Below are 15,198 nucleotides of genomic sequence, written 5' to 3' on the forward strand. Positions count from 1 at the left end.
GAGCCATAAAACCACTTAAAAAAATGTTCATGATTTTTATTATCTGTAGCTCTTTTTTCGTCTATGACGTCTGTAGTCTATAGTCCAATGAAGTCTATGATTTTTAATTAGTCTATGGTCTATTAAATGAGTGGAAAATCGCGGTGATCAAGATCGACTTTAGTTTTTATTTTAAATTTACAATTTTTATAAATACTGTTAAATATTTCTGCTGAATGAGTTTTATTTGAAGCTATAAACGATGCCTCTGGCCAATGCGACGGACCCATGGCGAATGCAGAGTGGAGATGTCACTGTATGTTATTATTTTTTATATTTGTTTGCGTAGTTTATTACACATATTTTTCCTTTTAGATTACCCATTTACTAATTACTTTTTGTATAAACTGATGACGTATGATATTTAGTGCATTTGAATTCAGTGTAAAACCCAAAATTAGTGGTTTGTTGTTACGCCCAAGTAACATCTCATTTGTACTCAAATAATGAGATAATAAACAATAGTGTCCTCAAGAAAACCTCTGACTTATATTTTACTGAATTTGATAACAGAAATCGTTAAATTGTCTTGTGATATAGTGTCTAATCAATCAAATATCAAGGTTAGCAGTATCCAAACATATGGCATATTATGGCATGGGCTTATCTTAGATCTGATTGATGTAATCTATCACAAGGATAAAATTAATAATCAAGTTTTTGTAACTAATTTTTTACTGTTCGTCATTTGGGATACTCTCATATTGTATGAGGATGGTGATGATCACTGCAACAACTTTTAAAATATCATTGTATTTAAAAATCTTTTGTACTAGCCTTTTATTAACGTTTATACTATGTATCTTTTTAGCTATAAACAATTATATTTTTGTAAATATTTTATGTATAAAAGTTGTAGGTTAGTCGAATAAAATAAAATAAAAAAACACAGTTCATTCTTCTGCAGGATCATTGTTCCCATTTATTACTGTAAATCATAAATTCAAAATGAAGTAACTAAGTTTGTTATAAGTTTATTAATATTAGTTAACTATTTACATATTAAATTACCCCTTTTATAATAATAATAATAATTAATGCCCATATTAGAATCAACCTGATAAAATTATGAATCACTTTAACAAAGTAGCTATATCCATGAATTCCTTTGTAATGTTTATTCATGCTGTTGAATATAATTGTCTTGGTCCACCACTATTTTAGATTTAATTTTTATAATCAAAATTTCTAGCGTGGCATTACATCACAGACTACAAACAGTCTTCCAATGGTTGTTGAAAATGCAGCGGAGTCACGGCAGGCATCAACAACTGAAAGTCTTGAGTCCAATGCATCCATAAGTGATCAAAACTATGAACAGGAAGTTGAGCTACAGGATGTGGTTAAAGAAGGCCATGAGAAAGCAGATCCCTCTCAGTTTGAATTACTCAAAGTCCTTGGTGAAGGTTCCTTTGGCAAAGTTTTCCTAGTACGAAAAGTCAGTGGTCCAGATACTGGTACTCTTTATGCTATGAAGGTATGGCATTGTTGTTATTTATTCTTGTTCTTTTTGTACATAATACTTGTTGCAAACTAATAAAAATGAAGTGGACAAAGAAAGTTATCTCTCTAATAGAATTTTGTTCTATTCCTTTGAAGTGAAATTATAAAAGTTGGTAGGTTGTCATTCACAAGTTTGGTTACAATGTCCTTGTTGAATATCATAGTGTAAGAAAAACATCTGTTAGTATGGATTTTCAAAATGGATGCAAATATATTTAAATCGATTAAGATGTTTTGTCTGATTTGCAATATTCTAGTAGGTATATTCCTATAAAAATTCGCATTTCAAACTTAATCTAATTTTTATTCTTTTATCAATCTTTACAGGTATTAAAAAAGGCAACACTGAAAGTTAGAGACAGAGAACGCACAAAAATGGAAAGAAATATTTTAGTTGAAATGGGGCATCCATTCATTGTTAAATTACACTATGCATTTCAAACTGCAGGCAAATTGTATTTAATATTAGATTTCTTGCGGGGAGGTGATCTATTTTCACGATTAAGTAAAGAGGTAAGTTAAAATTAATGTTTATCTATTGGTTTGTTCTCAGTTTGTGTTTACACATAACATACAATATTTATCAGCCACCAACTGTGAAATAGCATTACGCTATCAACTTTTTGTTCACACCAAACTGACGATATGCTATAATGCTATACAGAGTCGCTGACACAAACTTACTACATAGCTACAGCTTATTGTTAACATAGTGTCAAGAAAAGTGCAATCTGACTTACATTCACACTAGGGCTCACATTCAACAGCTCACATTATGTTAGGTCTGTACCCTCATTTAGTGGTTTTTTTTTCTCTCATCTGGATTTACAAAGATTAGCCAATGTCAAGTTTGTAGTCATTTACAAGTTAGGGAAACTATATATAAGTATGGGCTTCGTCTGTACCGGCGCTCGCCAACAGACGCGCGGCACCCCTCCAGAGCGCCTCCCAGTCAGTTCCACCACCAAAAAACACCAGTGAAACACAAAAACCGGCCACTTTTAATAAATAAATAAAAAAAACACTCCAAAAAGGCACTGCACGCGCGCCAGCAAACGCTAACACAGACGAAGTCCTCATTTAATTGTTTGAAGTGTGAAATATAAAAATAAAAATTTTTAGGTGATGTTCACAGAGGAAGATGTTAAGTTTTACTTAGCTGAGCTAGCGTTAGCATTAGAACATGTGCATAAGTTGGGAATTATATACAGGGATCTCAAGCCAGAGAATATATTATTAGATGCGGATGGGCATATTGCCCTGACTGACTTTGGTCTATCCAAATTGCCCCCTAGCGATAAAGCCTACAGCTTCTGTGGCACTGTGGAGTATATGGCACCCGAGGTTGTTAATAGGAAAGGACATACAATGGCTGCTGATTGGTGGTCATTTGGAGTTCTTATGGTAAGTACTTATTATTGTATTTTTTGGTAATAAACTTGTAAATCATAGGTCCAATTATATGATAAATTTTTAAAGAAATTCAATAAATTGGTTGAAGGATCTTAAAATATGTTCATGTTATATTTACGGTTTAACAATTAATATATAACAGGAAAATAAATAATATTATGTACAGATTGAAGCATAGTTTTAAATTCCTTTGGTATGTTGTTAAAAACACAATAAACTGGATGATGCCATTAACTTGGTCCACATGGATATACATAGGTTTATAAAAATCTTGTGGGAACTTTTTTCCAAGATAAGCCTATGTTTAATTCATGGCATATAAGCTAAATCAAGCAATCAGTCATTTTTGCCTCCTGAAACACAGTTTTCACTTCATCAGGAGGCAGGGCCTCACACCAAAGTCTGTAAATAATGTTCTGCTAAGATAATAAAGATTTATTTATTTATTTATTTTACTTTAATCAGATGTTTAGGAGTGTGTCAAAGTTATTTTTAATAATATTATAAAGAGGAAACCTTTGTATTTTTGTATGTTTGTATTGAATAGGCTCAAAAACCACTGGACCGATTTCAAAATTTCTTTTACCATTACTTAGAGGGATTCTTCCGAATCCGTATAGGCTATATTTAATCCCGGAAAATAGAAAAAATAAATGTCCACCCGTGCGAAGCCGGGTGGACATTTATTTTAAAACTAAATGCTAAAGAAACTAAATGGTTAAAACTAAATGCTAAAGATTTTGGTTATTTAATTAATTTTTTGTTTAACACATATATCTTACAGTTTGAGATGTTGACTGGAAATCTTCCCTTCCATGGCTCAACAAGGCATGAAACTATGACACAAATACTTAAAGCAAAACTTGGTATGCCGTCTAATTTAAGTGAGGAAGCACAATCACTGCTTCGGGCTCTGTTCAAAAGAAATCCACATAACAGGTGAAACATTTAAACAAGATAAAACTAAAACTGTATAAAAACAGGCATATGTGTTGCCTAGGAACAATTGCTTAACCTTGTGCCCATGCAAATACACCATTATAGGGCTAAATAGTATTGCATTTTTTTTGGATATATTTATTTCCTTACAGATTGGGAGCTGGACCCAATGGCATTGAGGATATAAAGGATCATGAGTTCTTTGCAAACATAGATTTTGATGCATTGCTAAGAAAAGAGGTATGTATTTGAGTCTCAGTTCCTATTAAGTAACACCTGGAGTAAGTACATCATTATTATGCATTTTCGAATCAATCAACTTGAAAAACCAGTAGACGATGATGAAGATGGTCCAAAATGGTGACCTCACCCCAGAAAGTACAGCATTGTTCCACCTTTAGGCGCATAGTCATCAAAGGAGTCGCAGGCAGCCGCTGGATTCCGCCGACGCCGAGTCGAGCTGATGGATTGCTATTTTTATAACTTCCACATGCCATGGAGGCATGTGGAAGTTATAAAAATCTTGTGGAGACCTTTGTCCAGGTGTGGACGTCTATCGGTTGATGATGATGATCACACACACTAATATAATGAAAACGAAAGTTTATGTGTATGTTTGTTACACTTTTACGCAGAAACTACTAAACGGATTCAGCTGAAATTCGGAATGGAGATAGATTATACCCTGGATTAACACATAGGGTACTTTTTATCCCGGTAAATCAAAGAGTTCCTACGGAATTTTGAAAAACCTAAATCCACGCGGGCGCAGCTATCGTATAGTTTGAAGTTTGAGGGGTTGTAAGCGTTGATTGTATACGCAGGTGGTGCCGCCGTTCCGGCCGGCGGTGTCGCGCGCGGACGACGCGTTCTACTTCGACTCGGAGTTCACGTGCCGAACGCCGCGCGACTCGCCCGGCGTGCCCGCCTCAGCCAATGCACACGAACTATTTAGGTGCGTTTACTATTACTTAGATGGAAACTTTTTTATTTATCATAAAGTGCTGACAGCAGTACCTACTTTACTAACATTACAATCTAGCCTACGAGTAAAGCTAATAAGTAATATAATGTTAACCTAAACTTATTAAGGTACTTATATCTAAGAGTTGGTCCATTGATATATCTTAGTTTATAGTTAGTTTTTATTTTAAGACACTTTGTTCTTGTGTTCTTTAAACTGCACTGACACTATAACTAGATGGAAACTGTACCCAAGAATTATCCCAAGAAAACTACCATTTCGTTGATGACTTAGTTCACAACTGCATTATCTACACAAATGTCGATTTTACAGCACAAAAATAGCAACAACGCAATTTCAATATAGTAAAGCATCTAATCATAGCTCTCGACTAGATGCTAAATGCTAACCTGTATTGATAGCTCTATAATATGGGCTCTATGATATGGGCGTAACTACGAATAAGGAAAATTTCAAAATAGTTGCCGTGCTAATTAAAGAGTACATAGTGTTATATCTTGTGCGATGGTACGGAAACATTCGTGTTCGAGTCTGACTCTCACTTGACTGGGTTTTAATTGAATTACGTTTTTCAGGGGTTTCAGTTTCGTAGCACCGTGTCTACTAAATGACGACAATAACAAAACAGTGACAAATCAAAATCAGAACCATGTAGCTCAAACCAAAACCTCTACCGAAGAATTCTGGTCAGGATTCGTAAATAGAAACAATTTCTTTGATGAATACAGGTAAGATTTTGTAAAAAAAAAAAAAGTTCTTGGGTCTAATTTTACTTATAAAATGCATTTTATTCACCAGTTTAGCGAGAAATGGACTGGACTGACTGACTGAACCGGTTTATAGCGAAAACTGCCTTCACCTTTTATAGATTAACTAATAGATTTTGAAAAATAGCTGATATAGGACCTTAAAGTCTACATTTTTGGCTACTATATTACTCCTAAAAGGGCCTATGTATAATATTATTGTGTTTTACTTTTTAGAGGGTTTTTGTGTGGTTTTTAAATTTTTAGTTTTTTTTAATGTTGTTATTTAGTGCCTTTTTCTCATAATTTTCCTGAACTATGTTAAAAACAACGCAAGGTATGTATTTAACTTGATTTAAGTATATACTGGAATTGATTTCAGATTAATGGGTGAATTAGGCACAGGATCGTTTTCTGTAGTCCGACTGTGTGAGCACAAGACATCGCGCACACAGTACGCCGTTAAAATAATGGACAAGCTGCAATACGATCCAAGGGAAGAAATCGAAATTCTTTTAAGGTAGGTATTGATTACTATTTAACATCCATATCGTATTTTATGTTTTAAATATCAAAACGTTTAAGTACAAAAACTGGAATAAATTTTATTTTATTTGTTATCAGATACAGCCAACATCCTCACATAATAACCCTCCGTGGAGTTTACGAGGAAGGCGGTCGGATACTGGCAGTGACTGAGCTGTGTCGAGGCGGTGAACTATTGGAGTACATCACGCAGCGGCGCTACTTGTCCGAGCGAGAGGCCGCGCCCATACTGCGCAATGTACTGCACGCCGTGCATTATCTGCATCGCCACACTGTTGTGCACAGGTAACTATGTGCCATATACTGGCAGCGACGGAGTTGTGTCGAGGCCGTGAACTATTGGTCTTATGTTTTTTCATAATTTACAGTGCCTTAACCCCAAGGGTAAAATAACATCCTTCCAATTTTTGTCTTCAGTAATGTTCTTCAATAGTAGGTACACTAGCAGTAGCAATCATCGAAATCATTCATAATGTTTCTTCGCAGATAAGACTTTAAAAAAAAAAAAAAAACAATTTAAATTGGTTTTCTCAAACCCTAGCAATGATTTTGTTATTTTTGGTGCGAAAAAAGTATTTGTCTACCTAACAATAAATGTTCATTGATCAGGGACATAAAGCCGTCGAACATCCTATTCGCGACGGCGGAAAGGCGCGCGGCCGACGTGAGGCTGGTGGACTTCGGGCTGGCGAAGCAGTTGCGCGCGGAGAACGGCCTCCTCATGACACCGTGCTACACGGCCAACTTCGTGGCGCCCGAGGTGCTCAAGCGAGCGGGCTACGACGCCGCTTGCGACATCTGGAGCTTAGGTAAGATTAATCAGTGTACACAACATAATCACACTAATACACTAGAGCAACCGCCGAGTTTCTTGCTGGTTCTTCTCGGTAGGAACGGCATTCTGAACCAGTGGTAGATTATTATTTTGGCGATTCAAAAGCACTTTGTTTACTTGTACAAAGTTTATTTGAATAAAAATCTATTCTATTCTAAATATTATAATAATAATAAGTTTTTTGTGTATGTATGTGTGTGTTTATGTTTGTTACTCTTTCATGCAAAAACCACTGGACAGATTTGGCTGAAGTTAGGAATGAAGATTAACACTTAGGCTACTTTTTAACCCGGAAAATCAAAGAGTTCCCACTGGGTTATGAAAAACCTAAATCCACGCGAACGAAGTCGCGGGCATCATCTAGTTTATAATAAATTATTTTTTTAGCAAGCCTTTATTTTTTAACAGCTCAAATGCAGCTTTATTTACTATGTCATAGGTATAAAAAATACTATAAAGAAATAAAGCGGGTGCGGCGTGCCTAACCTTAACAAGTCATAACTCCTATATTTTGAGTTTTTTTCTTTTAGGTGTATTGGCGTATATCATGCTCTCCGGCAGAACGCCTTTTGCGTCCACTGGGGATGACACGCCTGAAGCTATTTTAGCCAGGATCGAGTCTGGCAAGGTAGAGTGACCCACACAATTTTTTTTTATGTTTTAGTTAAATAACGAGTGATATTATTGATAAATTAATTTATAGAGGAATGTAGAGTACAGAAAGATAAGATCAAGATTCGGTAAAGAATTTTGAAATGACGCAAGAAGACTTGAAGTAGCTGCGCGGTGAGACAGAGGTGACAATTGACGTAAATATCGATCGTGCACGCCGACTACAGACCATCTCTCTGCAGTTGGCATGCAATGCGTACCTACGGTAACACAGTGTGAATTTCACGCATATTGTGGTGCAGTGGGTCATTAGTTACGAAGCTATCATCTCAACTGCAATGAAACTGCAATTCAGCTTTGGGGTTACAGTCCAAATTCAGCCTGTCTGTCTAGGCTTAGAGAGTAAAATCGCAGTCACCTCTCCCGCACCGCGCAGATACCTTAGGAACCTTCTCACTTTACCTGCAGTGCTATAATAAATTTTATTTTTATTTATTTATTTATTTATTGACGACCAAAACAGATTACAATAATAACTTTAACCTAATTCTTAAATTGCTACATTTTTACCTTATTGCAATCCTATATGGTCGCACAACATGACCATGGTTTTTAAGGCACGCTTAGTTATTACTTAATATTAAATTTAATATAAACACTTATTCTACAAACAAATTCACCAAAAGGTGGAGACATCAAGCGGCGCGTGGCGGAACGTTTCGGCGGAAGCGCGCGCGTGCGTGCGGCGCATGCTGCAGCTGGAGCCGGCGATGAGGCCGCGCGCGCACGAGCTGCTGCGCGAGCCGTGGATCAGCCGCGACGACCCCGAGCCCGTCGCCGCGCCGCGCGCGCCCCCGCCCGACGACGAGCCTCCCCAGCAGGACCTGAGGCGTGCGGTGGACCTCACATTCCAGGTAACAGGTTATTCAGCTGCCATATTTCAGGTTGCATTGAAGTTGGCTTATCACGATCAACAGAATGCACAAACAAAATCCAGCTCGAGTCTCTCTCGATAATCTCCCTAGCCAGACCTGGGAGAGCGGTGGCCCTCCCATTCCAGGTAACAGAATTACTCCAGCTACCACAAACCGAACGTGAAACGTGGACCAGTCGCAATGCTACCGATCCCGCTACGTCGAGAGCCGCCCGCCTCATCAGGATTCCAGGATAGTGTGATTCTATAACCAGTGTCCAGGTAATTGAACGTTTATTCAGCGGAACTTGGGACAGTCAACAGAATAAAGTTTAACGAATTTCTTTGTGCCTCATACTTATGTGGTCGACATCCAGTCGCACAAAACGTTCCAGCTCAACGTTTCTGATACGAACCGCTAAGGTCTAGAACATCCTTCCGGCGGCGTCCGTACTTCCTGCCACGTAAAATTTACGTACCTTCAAAGCAAGAGTGAATAGGCATCTACTTAATCGAGCTCCAACTCAGACCTCATCATTGCTTTGTTTAAAGCATGAATGTCGCCAAGAGCAAGCCTATCATGCAAAAAAATTAAGCCCTCACGGTCGAAGTTGGGCATCAGCAAGTTAACACAATTTATTCCTTTTCCAGGCTATGACTTCTGCACCAATGACACCTCACATACTGGGCCCGGTCACACAATCGACTCTTGCGCAGCGTCGTATCAAACCGCAACGCCGGTTCCCGCCTACGCAAGTGTAAAGACAGGTATACAGGAAATTGTAGCGACTCTCCTTTCCCTTGACACTTGGCAGTTGATTGCTGAACATTTACATCAGACATCGTAGGTTTCAAGTTATTAATAAACAAGACACAGGAGTTACATACGCCAACTTTGCCAATGTATGGAGAAGTCAAGAGATGATCTGATTTGAGATCTCACCCGCTATTTTATCTCTGTGTGTCAAAAGTACGATTTTAGCCCTTAATTTAAAGGTGAACCGTACTTTTGACATGACATGACAGTTGACAGATAGAGCTAAAATGGCGAGTGAGATCTCAAAATGTACGCACTACACTCGTCCAAATTGACAGTTGATTTACCCCAACGCACGGGTCATTTAACCAATCTTAGAGCCTCTAAAGTTAGAGCCTCTTCACACTACCGTTAGTTCAGCGTAGATGTCCGTCGAACATATGCGCAGCGCTGTGATAGTGCGTTATCGCTAACACATTGTCATTTGTAATGGCAAACTATTTGAAATTATTTTTATAACTAAAATATAAATTCAATTAAAAAAAATGAAACGTGACGCATGCGCCACGCATTGTCGAAAAGTCTGCGCTGCGCTTACGTTACACGAAAACCTACGCTTGACAAATGTTAATGTGAAGGGGCTCGGACATATGCGTTAAATTGTCATTTTGTGTGGGTATTCAAACATCATGATTTGATTACTCCATATTAATCTAATAAAATAACAATACTCCAGTGTCATGTTTACTAACTTAAAGAGTTCACTTGTTATTTTTGGTTTATAATTATTTATGTTATTTAAGCAGTCAAATATTGTATAAATCTATGGTCGAAAAGTACAGTCAGTGTGCAGAAGTGTGTGTTTTGTACAAGATGGAATTAAAAATTCTTGATCGATATTGCTAATTTATATAAATTATAAAAATATATGAAAGCACAAACATAATAATTGTATTATTTTGCGATGAAATTATGTAATACAGCAAAATATATCAAAGTACAAACTGCACAGAGATCTCAAAAATAATTTCTTAAAAATATTGTATTTTGCTACTCTTACAACAAAACAACGACGATAAGTAATAAATTGCATCATAATAAAAATATCAATAACACATGTATTATTAAGTACAATAAATATTATTGGCTGACTGTACCCAATTGTTACAATATGTATAATATAACGGTACAGTGCTCTTGAGTGTAAATTTTCAAGTTAAAAACGTGACTCTTAATCTTCATCAATATGTCTTCGTATGACGCAGTCAAATCACGATTGCCTATCCATACCAAGTGATAAAATAACCGTAAGTGCTTCCGCCCAGCCACTAGTGGTGGCCACAGAAAAGCCACTTGAGGCCGCCACAAATTGCGAACGAGTTTTTCATACATTTTTTATGACATCGGCGCCAAAAGAGAGTTCGAATGGCCGCGTTCGAGCCACAAGTTGCGGGTCTGCGCACTTTCTACTACAGTAGCCGGCTTCTCCCCGCCGCCCGTCCGTCAAGTCTTGCTGTAAGAACCGAACCACAGTTCACGACTGTTAGGCTACCTCTAACAAAACGTCGTTCGACGTCACTAGGCGTTCAATGTTAGTACATTTGACACAGGTAGCCCTAAAGTAGCCCTATTTTTCTATGATTTTATGTGATATATCGTCGATTCAGATTCCCGAGGGTTCCCTCACTCTAGTTCACTTTGACCGTACCGAATGTATACGATGGATGAAATCAAGTGGTCCCGTTGTATACAAACAAACACGTCCTACCCCTGTCAGATACTGAAGGAAATTGACTATGGATTCTAGCTACCATTGGCTGCGATTGATGGCTGCGTCTAGTGGTTTAACTTAAACATGAATGGTCACATTTAGTGGCCGCCACTAGTAGCCCAGTGGGCGGCAGCACTAAAGGTGTACTTACACATTCGAAGAAGAGAGCGCGACGAGTGGCGAGCTACCTGTTCACACGTTCGTCTATGCAACCCCGCAGTGGCGAAATTGTGGGCGACAGAGACGACGCGACGCGCATCGATGGCGAATGTGTAAATGCAGGTTAACGCTCATTTCACCTTATTTGACTTGAAAAGTTATACTCAGTCTTGAGATAGGTACTCGTATACGAAATTATGTATTTTTTGATATTTCTGATCGTTTCTCACTAGAAGTAGAAATGCAAATAATTTTTCGTCTTTATCTAAACATTGCTTCTATCACAAAACTGGTGTAGCGACGAGTCAACTATAATTTTAAATGAAGTATGATCGGTATTCAGGCCTACCGTAATTTGACTCGTCACATCTCTAAATCAAACTGAGATTACTTAAAAGTTATGAGATTAAAATATCATCCATTTTATCATCATCAATTAGAATATCATTACTATTTAAATCATTTACTAACTGATGCGTTTATTTTATACTTATTCAATGCCCCAACTAAATGAATTGCATTTAATTTGTATAAGTTTTCAAACACATTCCATGATTTTCATTTACTAAAGTTTAGTTAGACATTTATAGAAAAATATATTTAAATAAAAAATTATGAGTATATAAATATAGGCCAAGTTGTCTTCCTAAAAATATTTAAATTTTAAGAAAGATATACTATATATTTTTTAAGCCACTCGTTGCTTACCCACCTCTTTAGTCTATCTGTGCCATTTTAAAACTCAAAGTCCCACTGAATACATTTTTAATTGTGCAATAACTTTACGTCTTGCTTAAAACTATGGATATTATATTTATATAGTATAATGGCCATTTTTATACAGTATTAATATTATTGACTTGATGTCATAACTTCTACTATACTACTTCCTAAACTCTATTAACAAATTATAATTTATATTTTTGTAAGAAAATAATTATTATCCTTTACTTTAAGATAGGTGTGTAAGTTTTAAAAAGAGATTTATGAGAAGTTTATATTTATATTGTATTAGATAGTTTATTTTTGCTCTATATTTCCTTCAGTCTATTGTTGTAATCGTGTATTTTGTCACAAATCAAAATGGCCTAACATGCTCATCACATTATAATGATTAAATATGTTGCGTGTTTCACTACTGGAAGCAAGAGTGGATGACTATATTATAATATTTACATACAACTTTTATGTATTTTCAAACATATGAAATGCAATTCCCAAATGTAAATGCAAATGATTTTAAAAATGATAATTTAAAAAAAAACAGATATAAGTAAACAATATCATAACTTTATTGAATGATGCTCATACTGAATTTTTATCTCATCCACTCGTGTTTTCGATTTCTTCTAACATCTGTCATTTTATATAAGTTGTATTTTGTATTAGGTAGTAAGTAAACAATGTCTATTTTGTTGTATGCTTTAATTAGTGGTAGTAAATAGTTATCAGATATTGAATATGGCCAAAACCATCTGCCGATAATTTTTTCAATCTTCAATGAAATTAATGACCATAAGGTAACTATTATAATATTATGACAATCTTATCACAACTTTTCATGTTCTATGTTTCTTTTCAAAATGTCCTCTTTTTAAGGAATTTAATGTATCTTGAACGTGGTGGTGGTTTTCTATATTATATAACATTATAATTATATTCATTCCACTAATCCTGTTGTACACAATGTCTAAACTAAATTGACAGATCTAAATCTAATGCTAGCCTTTTCTGCAGAAAGCATTATGAAGGGGATAGCAATATAGTTTCCTGTCACCTTAGGGATTGTGTATGACACAATTATGCACTATGCTATAATAGGTATACTTTATAAAATATTATGTTTATTGGGTATAAAAATATTCATTATTTTGTGTGTGTGAGCCAAAGTTTGAATTAAGTGTTACAGAAATACAAAGATTCATACATTGATAAATGTACGGCTCACATTTTCTAATATCACACACAAATGCGCGAAGCTATTTAAATTATAAGTTATGTTATAAATATTATATAATTTGTGTTTAATCAGCGTAGATTTACTTAACCAAAGATTTTATATATATTTTAGTCATGAATATCGATTAAAGTTTGACGTAATTACATTTTATGTGTAAGAAATTGTTGTTGATAGTATTGCTAAGCGAAGAGTTAAACCCTCAATGCGGCTCGCATTTCCGAAAATATTGGCAATCGTACTTATACGATTTTATTAATATTACCCATCTTCGTAATAAGGTTCTGTCATTATACGTTCAGACAAGAAAACTGTAGAGATTATTCAAATTGAGATTATTAAAATACCTATACTCACCAATATTTTACATTTCTTTTTCTAATGCATTCATATTATATTTCTTGAAGTATGGTACCTATTAGCTATTTTCAATAGAATTGAATACAATTGAGAGCAAGTGAACTGGTCAATTAATTTGGAACAACTAAAACCTAATTATTATATTTTAAAGATTTATTTTGACAGAACCTTAAAAACTCTTATAACTTTTTAGTTTAAAAGATAGCATAATATTTGGAATGTAAAATTATTTTTTTAAATTACGTATTTTATAAGATAAGTAATCATAAAGATTGTATGAAAATATAATTAAGATTGCGACGCACACATTATTTATAATCACTCCTGATATTCGAGAATAGGGATGATGACTACTAGTCAAATCAGCGACTTTTTACCAAACGTCAAAACGCTCGCTTAGTTTGAACTTGTATGGAATTCACAGATGTGATGTTAAATCTACTATACTTTTTTAGTTAAATCGATAATTTAAAATGGTTAGCAAACTTATAACTGCAATAAAAATCCGCATCTAATGCGGTAATGCATTTTACGAATTTTGGAAGACACTTATTTAATAATCACTAAGAAATAATTTATTTTTGACATAGGCATCATCCCCATTGTTAATTTTTTTATTTTTTGCATAATATTATGTTTAAGTAGTCTGTTTTAAAAAGTGAAATAAAGGTACAATATTAGGAATGGACTTCGTCTGTGATGGCGTTTGCTGGCGCGCGTGCTGTGCTTGTTTGGAGTGTTTTTTTTTGTTAAGAGTGGCTGGTTTTTGTGTTAGTTGGTGTTTTTTGGTGGTGGAACTGACTGGGAAACGCTCTAAAGGGGCGCCGCGCGTATGTCGGCGGGCGCCGGCACAGACGGAGTCCATACTTGTATAAATTCAATAACTTGAAAATATCACAAACTTGACATTGGCTAATCAGAGTAAAGCCAGATTAAAAAAAAAAAAAAAAAATTAGGAATTTCTTGGGATACTATCATACTAGTACTATCATAGCGAAGCATACTATCATGGCTGCAAAGGCTTTGAGGCCAGAGTGGACATTATTTAGGTAAAGCAGTGCTTTTTGTCTCTATGATCTCAACTCTCACTGCATACTATTGAGTATAATTATGATTTACCAGTATCAAATACAAAAGTATGTTTATTTATTTTAAATCGGATTTCTATACCTTATATAAAATTGAAAAAAACGGAATGATGAAAAACGTGGGAGGAAACGAAACAACATTAGCCTGACAACATTTTTCGAACTTTATTGGTATGGATCTCAAAATTTTTAGAAAAAATGATATCTATTCCCTACATATAACAATCGTTAACTTTAATAAAATATTAGGTACTGTTCATTACGTATAGTTTATTAAAAATCTTTCCGAAAAATCAGAGTTCACACGGGATTTTTAAAAACCTAAATCCACGCGGACGAAATTGCGAAATCCTCAAGTAAATTGTTATAATATATTTTATAACTTACTGTAACTGTACTGTTTATGTTCTACTGTACCTTTATTTCAGTTACATAATAATATAAATTGTCGGTGCATAGTAAAAATAACATCCTAGAGATAATTACTATATAGATTTTAAATTACAAGCAACTAACGGAATTGAATATTAAATAATAATAGACGCTTAATCAAAATAGGTACAGTAAAGATACTA

The 15,198-nt window shown here is 35.3% G+C and overlaps 1 protein-coding gene across 1 annotated transcript; it reads left to right on the top strand.

Annotated features, from left to right (window-relative positions):
• The first annotated feature begins 98 nt into the window (after positions 1-98).
• Positions 99-9,569, top strand: LOC123870246 (ribosomal protein S6 kinase 2 beta). Its single transcript, XM_045913470.1, has 14 exons — positions 99-295; positions 1,232-1,516; positions 1,870-2,055; positions 2,665-2,946; positions 3,740-3,894; positions 4,047-4,134; positions 4,719-4,849; positions 5,455-5,607; positions 6,008-6,145; positions 6,250-6,456; positions 6,781-6,980; positions 7,537-7,634; positions 8,305-8,532; positions 9,183-9,569. Exons 1-14 carry the CDS (start codon positions 242-244, stop codon positions 9,291-9,293), a joined length of 2,316 nt encoding a protein of 771 aa, XP_045769426.1. The 5' UTR covers positions 99-241; the 3' UTR covers positions 9,294-9,569.
• Positions 9,570-15,198: the final 5,629 nt, after the last annotated feature.

This window comes from Maniola jurtina, chromosome 12 (assembly GCF_905333055.1).
Source record: "Maniola jurtina chromosome 12, ilManJurt1.1, whole genome shotgun sequence".
NCBI classification, from domain to species: domain Eukaryota; kingdom Metazoa; phylum Arthropoda; class Insecta; order Lepidoptera; family Nymphalidae; genus Maniola; species Maniola jurtina.